The sequence below is a fragment of the Phyllobates terribilis genome, unplaced genomic scaffold (genome assembly GCF_046119375.1).
Source record: "Phyllobates terribilis strain yellow unplaced genomic scaffold, ASM4611937v1 Scaffold_8__6_contigs__length_399053987, whole genome shotgun sequence".
Taxonomy (NCBI): Eukaryota; Metazoa; Chordata; class Amphibia; order Anura; family Dendrobatidae; genus Phyllobates; species Phyllobates terribilis.
The window spans coordinates 293,762,157-293,775,726 of NW_027362768.1; the positions used below are offsets into that span (position 1 = coordinate 293,762,157).

Genomic DNA, 13,570 nt, shown 5'->3' on the forward strand with positions numbered 1-13,570 from the left:
CACCGGGTCACAGGTCACCACCATCCCGTACGTGCTCTTTAAGCAGTACTGGAATGACTCGGATATAACCCGCTACCCTGACGACGACTTGAGTATCATCGCAAGCAATGGTCAACCCGTGCCACAGATCGGATTCAAAGAGATGACCATTAAAGTCGGTAGAGTCGAACTGGCAGCACAGGGACTGATCATTGTAGACATTGACAAGCGCGAGAGTCACCCAAAGATAACTCTAGGAACTAATGTGATTGAAAATTGTCTTGCAGAGGTGATTTTCATTTTACAGCAGATTGCCAAGAACGCCAGCTCCGGCCAGCAGCGAGTGCTCCAAAAAGAGATCCGGGGACTGATGCGGCGGCAACAGGTGGAACTCTCCGGTGGTGAGATTGGTAGCGTGAGAATGTGTGACCCTTTCCCTATTGCCATGCCCCCAAAGAGTGAAATGATGATTTGGTGCCGGGCAGCTATTGGTCTAAGAGGTAGAGACTACCAAGCAATGGTAGAACCCGTCTACTCAGACAGTAGGCCCATCATTTTGACAGCACGGGGGGTGGTTGATGTACGCCATGGGAGGGTGCCCGTTCGCATAATAAACATCGGGAAAAGGGAAGTGTACCTGCCCCGGTATGCTACGCTAGCCAAATTGTATACCATCAATCAAAATTCTGTACAGTCCGTGGAACCCTTGCCTCCATTTCATCCAGAGGAAGGTAACGGCTCTAAGAAAACAATAGAGGACTGGTGTCAGCAACTACATTTGGGTACTGACTCCACTCCCTCACACCAGAAACAGGGAGTCTATCGGGTGGTTCAAGAGTACGAGAGAGTGTTTAGTAAACACCCGTTAGACTTCGGGCGAGTAAAAGGGGTAGAACATCATATCCCCACGGGAGACCATCCTCCCATAAAGGAGAGATACCGACCCGTACCCCCTGCACACTACCAACACGCCAAGGGGATGCTTAGAGACATGAAGGAGGCTGAGGTAATCAGGGATAGCTGTAGCCCCTGGGCAGCTCCACTGGTCTTGGTTAAAAAGAAAGACAACACCATGAGAATGTGTGTAGATTACCGGAAAATCAACCGTATCACGCACAAAGATGCGTACCCCTTACCAAGGATAGAGGAGTCTTTGGCTGCTTTAAAATCTGCTAACTTCTTCTCTACTTTGGATCTCACTAGCGGGTACTGGCAGGTTCCTGTAGCAGAGGTGGACCGGGAGAAGACCGCATTCACCACCCCGATGGGACTTAGTGAGTTTACCTGCATGCCGTTCGGACTCTGCAACGCACCAGGAACCTTCCAACGGTTGATGGAATGCTGTCTGGGACACCGAAACTTCGAGACGGTCCTGTTATACCTGGAAGATGTAATCGTCTACTCCAAGACCTACGAGGACCAACTGAAACACCTGGCAGAAGTGTTCGAAGCCCTGGCAAACTACGGCCTAAAGGTGAAACCCTCCAAGTGTCACCTCCTGAAACCAAAGGTGCAGTACCTGGGACACGTGGTGAGTGCTGACGGAGTGGCTCCCGACCCTGATAAGATCACAGCAATTAAGGAATGGCCAAGCCCCTCCAGCGTAAAGGAAGTGCGGCAGTTCCTCGGGTTGGTAGGCTACTACCGAAGGTTCATTCCCGGTTTCACCAAAAAGGCAGCTCCTATGCAGGACCTCCTGATAGGCCAGTCCAGGAAGGCCAAGAACCAGAAGCCGCCCTTCAGATGGGAGAAGTTGGAAGAAGAGTCCTTCCGCCAGCTGAAGATGGCCCTCACGGGGGATGAAATCCTGGCGTACCCTGATTACAGCCAGCCCTTTATCCTCTACACCGACGCAAGTAACATCGGGCTAGGAGCCGTACTGTCCCAGATCCAGCAGGGGAAGGAACGGGTAATTGCTTACGCCAGCCGAAAACTGCGACCCACCGAAAGAAACCCTGAGAATTACAGCTCATTCAAGCTAGAATTCCTGGCAGTGGTGTGGGCAGTCACCGAACGCTTTAAGCACTACCTCGCCTCTTCCCGGTTCACCGTGTACACGGATAACAACCCGTTGACACACCTGGATACGGCAAGACTCGGTGCCCTGGAGCAGAGATGGATGGCCCGCCTGTCCAACTATGAGTTCACGATCAAATACCGGGCAGGACGCTCCAATACCAACGCGGATGCCCTGTCCAGAATGCCAAACCTACCGGACGTAGGGGAAGATCCAGAGGAATTGGAAGAAGTTGAGCTCCCCGCGTTCCACCGTCATGGGACTATCCAGTATTCCCACCGTGTAAGGGGTAAGCAATCCGCTACGTTCAACCCCTTACCTCATTACAACTGGGCGGAAACGCAAGACAGTGACCCAGCCGTCCGACTGGTGAAGGAGATGCTGACTCAGCCAGATGCCCGCCTTGACCCAGACGCTCCGGAGGAGACCAAGCAACTGTGGGCTGAGAAGAGTCGACTGTTCCTTTACAAGGGGAAGTTGTGCCGCAGAATGGTTAACTCCCGGACGCATGAACTGATCTGGCAAGTAGTGGTGCCAAGAAGAGACGCGGCTATGGTACTGGAGGCATACCACGACGGAGCTGGGCACTTCGGATGGAAGAAGCTGGAGTTCCTGCTGCGCGGGCGGTTCCACTGGGTAGGCATGAGAGGAACCATCGAGAGGTGGTGCAGAGACTGTGGACCGTGCCACCTAAGAAGGAAGGACCGTGCCAGCCAGAAGACTCCCTTGCAGCCCATCATCACCCGACAGCCACTGGAACTGGTAGCCCTGGACCATGTGAAACTGGCTCCAAGCAGATCTGGGTATGTCTACGCCCTCACAATCGTAGATCATTACTCCCGGTTCCTGGTGGTGGTCCCGGTCAAGGACTTAACGGCTCAAACAGCAGCTAGAGCCTTACAGCAGCACTTCTGCCGTCCACACGGATACCCAGAGCAGGTGCTGACGGACCAAGGACCTGCCTTTGAAGCGGAAGTCTTCCAGGAGTTCTGCACTCTGTATGGCTGCCGGAAGATAAGAACAACACGCTATCATCCGCAAACCAATGGACTCTGTGAGAAAATGAACCAGGCGGTGATAGACCTTCTGAAAACATTGCCCCTGGAAGAACGCAATCTGTGGCCTGAGAAACTGCCTGATCTGGTGGACCTATACAACCACATCCCGGTAGGTTCTACCAACTGTACCCCGGCTTACCTAATGAGAGCAAGACCTGGTAAGCTCCCTGTTGATCTGGAGATGGGAGTCCTGACACCCGAGGACACTTCACCAGAAGCAGACTGGGACACAGAGAGGCAGCAGCAGTACCGGAAAGTACAGGAGAGCATGGAGCGAAGTCTCTGTCAAGCTAGAGAAAGACAGGAGAAGACTTACAACCAATATGCTCCCGCTGTTCCCCTGGTACCTGGAGAGCAGGTCTTGAAGAGGAAGAGACGGCTCCACAAGTTGGACGACCAGTGGGAGAAGGACCCGTACACCGTACTGCCCTCAAGCCATGAGAACCCGAAAGTTTGCACAATCAGTAAGGATGGAGGAGAAACCACAGCCATTGTATCCCGAGATCATCTGAAGAAGTGTCCCGAGCAGTTACGAAACCCTGAAGAAGATCAAGAAAATCCTCAACCCGTAGAGGAAAGGGAGGATATGGTTAGTACTGTACTCGGAGACTTCCCTCGGTCTTGGACTCAAGTAAATGGCGCTGTTGTGGTACCCGTCCTCACCTTCCTCCAACCAGCATCCCAAGTGCCTACGGAGAAACAGGTAGAGCTGGAAGAGCAGCCGGTCCAGGAGGCAGAAGACCCCACACAAGCAGACCAGGAGGATCAACCCTCTGCTTATAGTGAGCCTGCCGTACCCCTAGTGAGCCAAAGAGCCCGTAGACAGCTGCCCAGTTTACCTTTGACAGCTCCTACACCTTGTAGCTCAGGACCAGTCAGTAAGCTCCGTAGGTCCACTAGAGCCACTAGAGGCCAGTTGCCCGTACGTTGGAGGATTTAAACTGCTCAACTGTTTTATTTGTATTTATCTGTTTATTGTTGCCTGTAAATAATTGTGTATTTTTAGTTATTTTATAGGTGTCGTTTAGGGATTATCCGGAATCCTTTGTACATATGTTTGGAGCGTAACCCAGGAATGGACTAAAGACTGTTAAGGACTCGGGGCAGGACATACCCCTACCTGGTTACGGCTCCCTGTTCCTTGGTGAAATGGACACCCTTGGTTTTCTTCAAAAACTGCACCCGGTTGCGGACACGCCGTGACCATCCTAATGTGTTTTTCTTTATTGTACTGTTTCTGTTTATAACTTGTTATGTTTACAAAAGTATGTTTAGTCCCGGAGTGCTAAATTTCACTAGGGGGGAATGTGGCACCCCAGGGGTCTGGTTTCCACAGTAATAGCAATATTACGTCTGTGAGCAGGTGGGAGGTCTCCTGGTCAGGAATCCTATGCATGCCACACCTCCTGCCCAGTCCTGGGAGGGGAAGAACTTCCCCTATATAAAACTAGGGCTGAGGCAGGGTTAGTGAGAAAGAGAAGAGAAAGAGAAGAGAAAGAGAAGAGAAAGAGAAGAAGAGGAGTCCCAGACAGAGACATAGTCTGGTCTGGAGAGGAGCAGCTATAGGAAAGAAAGATCAGGAGCTCAGTGGGAGCAGTGCTAAAAGGGATCAGGGGCTGGAAGCTGTAGAGCTCGCCCTGATTGAAGAGTTCTGACCGGACCCGGAGTCCGAGGCTGTGGGGACTAATCCTTACCCAGCAGCAGAAACCGCCCGGCAGGGGATTTCAGGTCCTCTGGCCAAGAAACCCGAAGGCACGGTCACACGCAAGGGACCAGCACCGCCGTCGTGGAGCGGAAGCTACCAGAAGGCCCCCAGTCACCGGCCATACGGGTGAGCACCACACGGTACACTCAGGGACGTGGGTTACTTTTACCAGCCTCTAGCAAGGTAGCCAGAAGAGTACGATTAGTTGGGGAGGCCTACAACTCCACCTGGCCAGGGGAGATTCCATCTGCTCACGGACTGACCAGGCCCCGATCGCTAGCCAGTACTCCGGGAGGGTCTACCTTTGCCATCAGTAAAGACCCTGAACTACACCGCACCGTCTCTGAGTGGTTCATGCTACCTGCATGCTATTCTGCTACCCCCTTCAAACACGTCGGCTGCCCTGAGGCCATACCCCTCCCGTTGGCGGTTATACCATCTACGCTGCACAATCGTACCACCGGCCTCAGCAGTCTGCCCTGCAGCGGCGGCCTCATAGCCGCATTCAACGGGTGGCGTAGTCGAACACCGTACCATCTTCTGCTAAACTCTGCCACTCAGCTTGACTCCCTGGGCACGGACCGGGTCACCGCCACGAGACTACTACCCCTATCAGATCCGGCTCCGGGTAGGCTCCCGCGTGCGCAACGCTGCGCGACTCAGGCCCAGGGGCGCGTCACTTGCAGTGTTTTTTCAAGCAGGCAGATAAGGAGGATAGTCACGCTGACTAGTGCATCATCTGCATGGAATAATCGAAGGCACGTAAAACGTGGCAGATGTCCTTCATAGAGGCCCACTCAGTGGTGGTGAAGTGTGAACGGCGCGCAGTGCGACTTGTTTGTGCCTGCTGCAGCTGGTACTCCATTACTGCTGCCTGCTGCTCACACAACCTCTCCAACATATGTAACGTTGAATTCCACCTGGTGGGTAGGTCACATATGATGCGATGTTCTGGAAGGCGTAATCGGCGCTGCAGAGCTGCAATGCACGATCTTGCGATGCTGGAACGCCGCAAGTGAGCGCACTCTATGCGGACCTTGTGCAGCAGTGCATCAAGATCCAGATAGTCCTTCAAAAAACTCTGCACGACCAAGTTGAGCACATGTGCCAGACATGGGATGTGAGTGAGGTTGCCTAGGCCCAGAGCTGCAACCAGATTTCGGCCATTGTCACATACTACCATGCCTGGCTGGAGATTCGCTGGCACAAACCACACGTCGCTCGGCTGCTTGATGGCATTCAAGAGCTCCTGCGCTGTGTGGCTTCGATTCCCCAAAGAAATTAATTTCAATACGGCCTGTTAACGTTTGGCCACGGCTGTGCTCATATCGGTCGTAACAGGTGTTCACGGGTCGATGTGGAGGTAGACCGTGACGGCTCCTGCAGCGCTGATTCAGAGTAACTGGAGTACGAGGAGGAGTCAATGTCTACAGACTGGATTCCTGCAATCCTTGGAGTTGGCAGAACACGTACAGCGCCACTCTCAAGATCAGTACCCGGCTCCACAACATTTACCCAATGGGCAGTGAGGGAAAGGTATCGTCCCTGTCCACGCATCGGTGGTCAGGTGGACCTTGCTACTGACGGCGTTTTGTAGCGCATGTTTAATTTTTCCCTCCACATGCTGTTGCAGGGCAGGGACGGCTTGCCTGCTGAAATAAAAGCGGCTGGGCACGTTGTATTGTGGGACTGCCAATGCCATCAAGTTACGGAAGGTGTCAGTCTCCACCAGCCTGAATGATAGCATTTCAAGGGACAGTAGTTTTGCAATGCCAGCATTCAGAGCCTGTGCTATGGGGTGGTTTGCCGAGTATGGGCGCCTTTCCTCCCATGCCTGTGCTAACGATGGCTGTAGACTGGCCTGGGAGTGTGAGGATGACAGGGAACGTGGTGCTGTGTGTGGAATGACACTGTGTCTCTGTACAACAGTGCCAGAGGTTCTTCCATGGCGATCCTGTGAGGAAGCCGAACCAGCTGTGTGTGAGCTGGAGGAAGAGGCTACAACACGAGCTGAAGAGGTGGTAGGTGGCGCTGTAGGTTGGCCTAGGTCTTCAGTGTATTTTTGTAACTCCACCACGTGCTTGGTCCGCACATGTTTCCACATATTTGTGGTATTGAGGTTGCTGACACTTTTCCCTCTTTTCACTTTCTGATTACACAGCTTGCAATTGACAAAGCAAATGTCATCTGCAACTGTGTCAAAAAAGGACCAGGCACTGCAAGTGTTGGGAGCGCCAGTTTTGGGTTTTGGAAGATGCATGCTCCTAATGGGTGCCGAAGTGGAGGCTATAGGCAACCAAGTCTGCCCCCTCCCTCTCCCTCCTTTCTGGGCCGTTCGGGGAATCTCTTCCTCAGAGCTGCTCCCACCACCTTCCTGTACCTCACGCCATGATGGGTCAAGGACCTCATCATCTACACAACCCTCTTGAAACAACTGCTTCTCCTGGGTAGTCTCGAGAGCACAGTACGTACCAGAAAGTGGCACCTGAGTCTCATCATCAGATGCGTACTGAGGTGTGCTGACCATAGGCACTGGCCCTCCCGCCTCTTCAGATTCAGAGAGACAAAGCAGTTGCGCATCACTGCATACTACCTCTTCTTCTAATTCTAGAATTTTGCTTGGCTGGCCCCCTCTTTCCAAGCCAAGAGATTCAGAGAACAGAAGTAGAGATGGCTCCTGTCCAGGGCTCTCTGACTGCCTGGGCAATTTGGCAGGTGGTGAAGAGACAGATGGGTGCTCTTCAGTGCTCAGGACCTGAGAGGATCTGGAACTAATTGAAGTCGATGCGTTAGCTGCCATCCATCCGACAACGGCTTCAATTTGGTCCTCCCGCAGCAGTGGGGTAGAGCGACCTCCTACAAAGCTGCGCATAAAGGACTGTTGCCTGGTAAAACTGGGGGATGCTGAGTCACTGGTGCCCGCAGCAGGCACAGAATCCCCACGTCCTCTCCCTGCAGAAACTCCACGCTCATGCGCCTTACTCCTTGCCTTCTTCATCTTGGTAGACTGATAAAGATAGGCAGAAAAGTACTAAGGGCTTAGTGTGCTTATACCTGAACAGCTGCTAACAGGAATAAGAAACACTAATTTTCTAAAGTGTGGACTAGACTTTAATATGAGCTAATGTGGCCTACACAACTGTAAAGTGGAGTGTTTGGTGAACTTTATTTACATTTTTTTTCACAAAAAGACACTGGATGTGCCCAAAGATGTAAAACCGATAGTATCACAGACTTTTTGTAGCTATTACAATGCAGGAAGGTAACCCACAATTCAATAGATGAGGCTACAAAAAATATGCTAATACTAATCTGGCTGGGGCTGCAGGGCACAAGGCTGCAGAAAGGCTCCTCTATCTACTCCTATATAGTGTTTTTGGAAGCAATCTAGCTGGATACGGATGGAACCACACTAATAGGAGGAATCAAGAAAAATGAGCAATGTATGAGACAGTGACGCACGCTGAGCGGACTACAACCGGACGTGGCTGCAGAACACACTACAGCGTGAACTCCACTCACACACAGAGACCTCGCAGACAGCCGTGAACAGTGCAGAGAACTGTGCACTAGCACTGAAAATATAGAAAAAGCTTTAAATGAGAAGGTGTGTGCAAACTTTTGGTCTGTACTGTATGTGTATATATATATATACACCCCCAATTCGTATACATTGAAGCAATGTCTGGCCTGATCATGTGGTATGAAACAGGAGGATTTTATACATTTAATGTTGGCCTGGCCACCCCAAGTGCAGTACATTAATGTATTAGTGAGATAAAACCTACCTTGGAGCAGCCCTTTAAACAAGAATATGTGACAAAGATCTATTTTCTTCAGCGATTTAGTGCCGCTTCATTACAATAGAATTATGATCAGTGTGTGAACCATGGCAGGACTCTCTGACAGCCACCTGATGGAGTTTGCCATCCACCATGTCATCAGTGGCTCGCTGTACTTAGTCACTGTTTAATACTACTCATTGCAGCTCTACCGGATTATCACGGCGGTAACTAAGCCGGAGCATAGCAAGAAATCAGAGGGACAGAAGGCCACAAATACACAGAGGAAGCAGATGTGCTGTAATGATGCACATATATAGTATATAGATGATTGAGGTAAAGGAGTACCTGTGTCCAGATCATTTCCATTGACGGCTTCTCGTAACTTGCGAAGAGCTGTTAGGAGATAAATACATTTTTTAACAAAGTATAAAACTGTTAATGGGTGGTGGAAATATATACTTATATTCACTCTGTGTCTCTAGATTTAAAGAGGATCTCTCAGCAGGTTTAAAGTAACCAGGTTTTTTTTCTTCTAAATTATAATATTTCTGCAGCTCCTTTGAGTATTTTGGCTTTAGGGATTATTTTTATTTATTTTTTTTAAATCTTCCATACAGTTCCAGAAATGTGAACCTCTTTATTAGTGCGGATATGCTTGGTCTTCACCAATGGAACGTGGCGGACATGACTCTGGAGGGGCGAGGCGGGAGGTTAGGCTGTTCTGTATAATCACCGAGCACCGCCTCCTTGGAAAAACAGAAAAAGCAGCAATAGAACTGTGGGAAATAGACTACTGAGTACTCAGGGGAGCAGTGAGAATAATAAGTGCAAAAACTGGTTACTTTTCATCTGGTAACAGGTCCCTCCAAAAATCAAAAACAAGCGGATTGCCATAAATGGAGCATTTTGTATTTGGGACCTTCCCTGATCTTATAAATAGACGGGCTGCAGCACTGGCTGATTACATACAGCCTCACATGAGAGAATATAAAGAAAAAAAGCAATTGTCAATCCACAGCAAAACCTGAATATATTACAGCAGGTCTGGTCACCTCAAGTGCAGGGCGTTCCCCCTGCACAGGGCGGCTGACAGGCGGCGTTCCCCCTGCACAGGGCGGCTGACGGGCGGCGTCCCCCCTGCACAGGGCGGCTGACGGGCGGTGTCCCCCCCTGCACAGGGCGGCTGACGGGCAGCGCCCCCCCTGCACAGGGCGGCTGACAGTCGGCGTACCCCCCTGCACAGGGCGGCTGACAGTCGGCGTCCCCCCCTGCACAGGGCGGCTGACGGGCGGCGTCCCCCCCTGCACAGTGCGGCTGACGGGCGGCGTCCCCCCTGCACAGGGCGGCTGACGGGCGGCGTCCCCCCCTGCACAGGGCGGCTGACAGGCGGCTTCCCACCTGCACAGGGCGGCTGACAGGCAGCGTCCCCCCACTCCACAGGGTAATTGTTTGCAGTACACTGACTAGTGCCCCATACACGTCCTGTATATATAGTGTAAGCTCCTGTGAGCAACCTGCACAGTGTATAGGAGGGATTCTCTGCACCTCCAGCAGTGACAGCTGCAGCAGCTTACCATAGCTCTCCCTGGCCAGTGGGCACAGCCTGTACCGATGCTGCCAGTGGGACTTGACGCGGCCTCCGGGACTCCTCCAGGGTTTCTCGGGCTCTTCCCACAGCACTCTCAGCAGCTCGGGCACCCCCGACGCCAGCTCTCCGGGAAGAGACGACTTCCCCTGCTCTTCAAGCTCCATTCGCTCCACGGGTTCCCGTCAGTCCACCAGGCCACAATCACCATGACGACTAGCGACCCCAGCCAATCAGCACCGAGGAAACGTGACGTTGAACGTTCTACGCACAGAAAAGCCCTGTTTGCAGAAACAACCAATAGGAAGGCGTTACGTCAGACTTATTTACATACTGTGTGTGTGAGTGCTGAGACTAGACGAAGAGTTACACCACCCAACCGCTAGGGGGAGCCTTCCTTAAGACCGAGCTGCTTTATTCATGTACATTCCCGGATGTCACCTTATCCTTTTAGGCTATGTGCCCACGATGCAGAAATGAAGCAGAAAATTTCTGCAGCGTTTCTGCATCTCCCTGGCAGAAAAAACGCATGCGGATTGTACATGCGGATTGTGCATGCGGATTGTGGCACCCCAGGGGTCTGGTCTCCACAGTGATAGCAATGTTATGTCTGAGAGCAGGTGGGAGGTCTCTTGGTCAGGAATCCTATGCATGCCACACCTCCTGCCCAGTCCTGGGAGGGGAAGAACTTCCCCTATATAAACCTGGGGCTGAGTCAGGGTTAGAGAGTTCAGAGGGAGAGTTCAGCCAGGAGGGCTGACAGGGAGCTGTGGCTCCGGCTGGGCTCAGCTCCTGGGCCATGCCAGAAGTAGAGAAGAGAAGCAGCATAGGAAGAAACAACAGGAGCTCTGTGGGAGCAGTGTTACAAAGAGTCAGGGGCTGGCAGCTGCAGAGCTCGCCCTGACTGAGAAGATTTCTTACCGGACCCGGAGTCCGAGGCTGTGGGGACTAACTCCTACCCAGCAGCAGAATCCGTCAGGCAGGGGATTTCAGGTCCTCTGGCCAAGAAACCCGAAGGCACGGTCACACGCATGGGACCAGCACCGCCGTCGTGGAGCGGAAGCTACTAGAAGGCCCCGAGTCACCGGCCATACGGGTGAGCACCACACGGTACACTCAGGGACGTGGGCTACTTATACTCGCTTCTAGCAAGGTAGCCAGAAGAGTACAGTCAGTTTGGGAGGCCTACAACTCCGCCTGGCCAGGGGAGATCCCATCTGCTCAAGGACTGACCAGGCCCCAATCGCTAGCCAGTACTCCGGGAGGGTCTATCTTTGTCACCAGTAAAGACCCTGAACTACACCGCATCGTCTCTGAGTGGTTCCTGCTACCCCCATCATCCACGTCGGCTGCCCTGAGGCCATACCCCTCCCGTTAGGGGTTATACCATCTACGCTGCACTATCCTACCACCGGCCTCAGCGGTCTGCCCTGCAGCGGCAGCTCCATAGCTGCATTCAACGGGTGGCGTAGTCGTCCATCATCTACCGCTGATACAGCGCCACTTAGTCTGACTCCCTGGGCACGGACCGGATCACCGCCACGAGACTACAACCCTCAAGAGATCCGGCTCCGGGTAAGCTCCCGCGTGCGCAACGCTGCGCGACACAGGCCCAGGGGTGCGTCACGGATTGTGCATGCATTTTTCCTGCCAGGGACATGCGGATGTGAAGCGTTCTTCACAAGCATTTCCGCATGCGGGTTGTCAAGCGCTTTCCAAGCGATTTTAGCATCACTTGGAAAGTGCTTGACAACTTGGTCACACTATATAAATTCATGCAACCGGCATGGATTTATATAGTGTGACCGTAAAGAATGGTAAAAAATAAAAAAAATCTATACTTACCTTCTGATGGCCCCCGGTGTCTTGCTGCGCTCCTGTGCTGGCTGTCGGGAGATCTCTACTGAAAGACCTGCCGTCACATGACTGTGAGGTCACTGCAGGTCCTTCAGTCCTTCGCGATCTGCCGGCAAAGGAGAACAAGCACACTGCGGGCCGCCAGAAGGTGAATATAATCTTTATTTTTTATTTTATTCTTTTTTCCACAGGTACAATGGTACCCAGGTCTGGATGAGAATCTTCTCTCCTCCAGACCTGGGTACCATAGAACCTGTTAAAAAAAGAATTAAAATAAAAAATAAAGATTATACTTACCTTCCGATGGCCCCCGGTCTCCTCAACGATGTGTCCGGTCTGTTGTATGGTTCTCGGTGGTGTGTAAGGACCTGCCATAACGTCATTTAGTCATGTGACAGGTCACGTGACTGCTGACGTCGGCGGTCTCGTGACCTGTCACATGAGTCAATGACGTCATGGCAGGTCCTTTCACACCACTGCGACCAATACAACAGACCGGACGGAGCGGAGAAGACACTGGGGGCCATCAGAAGGTAAGTATAATCTTTATTTTTTTACCATTTTTATTTTTTTTTTAACTATTACTTGGTCACACTATATAAATCCATGCCGGTTGCATGGATTTATATAGTGTGACGAAGTTGTCAAGCACTTTTCCAAGTGATGCTAAAATCGCTTGGAAAAGCGCTTGATAACCCGCATGCAGAAATTCATGCAAAAACGCTTGACAAACGCTTCTACCTGGCAGGAAAAACGCATATAAAATCCACATGCGCTTTTCCTGCCAGGGAGAAGCTGAACAAATATGCAGCATTTCTGCATCGTGGGCACATAGCCTTAGGCTATGTGCCCATGATGCAGAAATGCTCCGGATTTTTCCTGAGCGTTTCTGCATCTCCCTGGCAGAAACAACGCATGCGAATTGTACATGCGGATTGTACATGCGAATTGTACATGCGAATTGTACATGTGTTTTTCCTGCCAGGGACATGCGGATGTGAAGCGTTCTTCACTTGCATTTCTGCATGCGGGTTGTCAAGCGCTTTTCCAAGCAATTTAAGCATCACTTGGAAAGTGCTTGACAACTTGGTCACACTATATAAATCCATGCAACCGGCATGGATTTTATATAGTGTGATAAAGTTAGTTAAAAAAAGAATAAAAATGGTAAAAAAATCGCCGATGTCAGCGGTAGTGTGACCTGTCACATGACTGAATGACGTCATGGAAGGTCCTTTTACACCATCGCGAGCCAACGGTGAGCCAAGACGTACGGATAAAAGACCGCGGGCCATCAGAAGGTGAGTATAATGTTTTTTTTTTATTTTAAATTCTTTTTTTTCTTTACAGGTACTATGGTACCCGGGTCTGGAGGAGAGTCTCCTCTTCTCCAGACCCGGGTACCATCCGCACATTGAACCGCTTAATATCCGCATGTGCACATCTAGTCATGCGGATATTAAGCAATTTAATGTAAGTCAATAGCGGCAATTGCGCCGCGTGTCTGCAAAATAATTGGTAGTGATGCAGATGTCATGCGTTCCAATGCAAGTCAATGGCGGCAAAAACACTGTGCTTACGCAA

General features: G+C 51.4%; 1 protein-coding gene across 4 annotated transcripts in view; it reads right to left on the minus strand.

Annotated features, from left to right (window-relative positions):
* The window catches only part of LOC141157324 (ankyrin repeat domain-containing protein 54-like), a 436,436-nt gene that overhangs the window by 255,740 nt on the left and 167,126 nt on the right, over nt 1-13,570 (minus strand). For all 4 annotated transcript variants that reach the window (XM_073644420.1, XM_073644421.1, XM_073644422.1 and 1 more), the window contains 2 exons: nt 10,119-10,410; nt 8,890-8,937 (listed from right to left, as the gene is read on the minus strand). In XM_073644420.1, coding sequence (XP_073500521.1) covers nt 10,363-10,410 — 48 coding nt within the window. In that variant the 3' untranslated portion in view covers nt 8,890-8,937; nt 10,119-10,362. The remainder of the gene's footprint in view (nt 1-8,889; nt 8,938-10,118; nt 10,411-13,570) is intronic.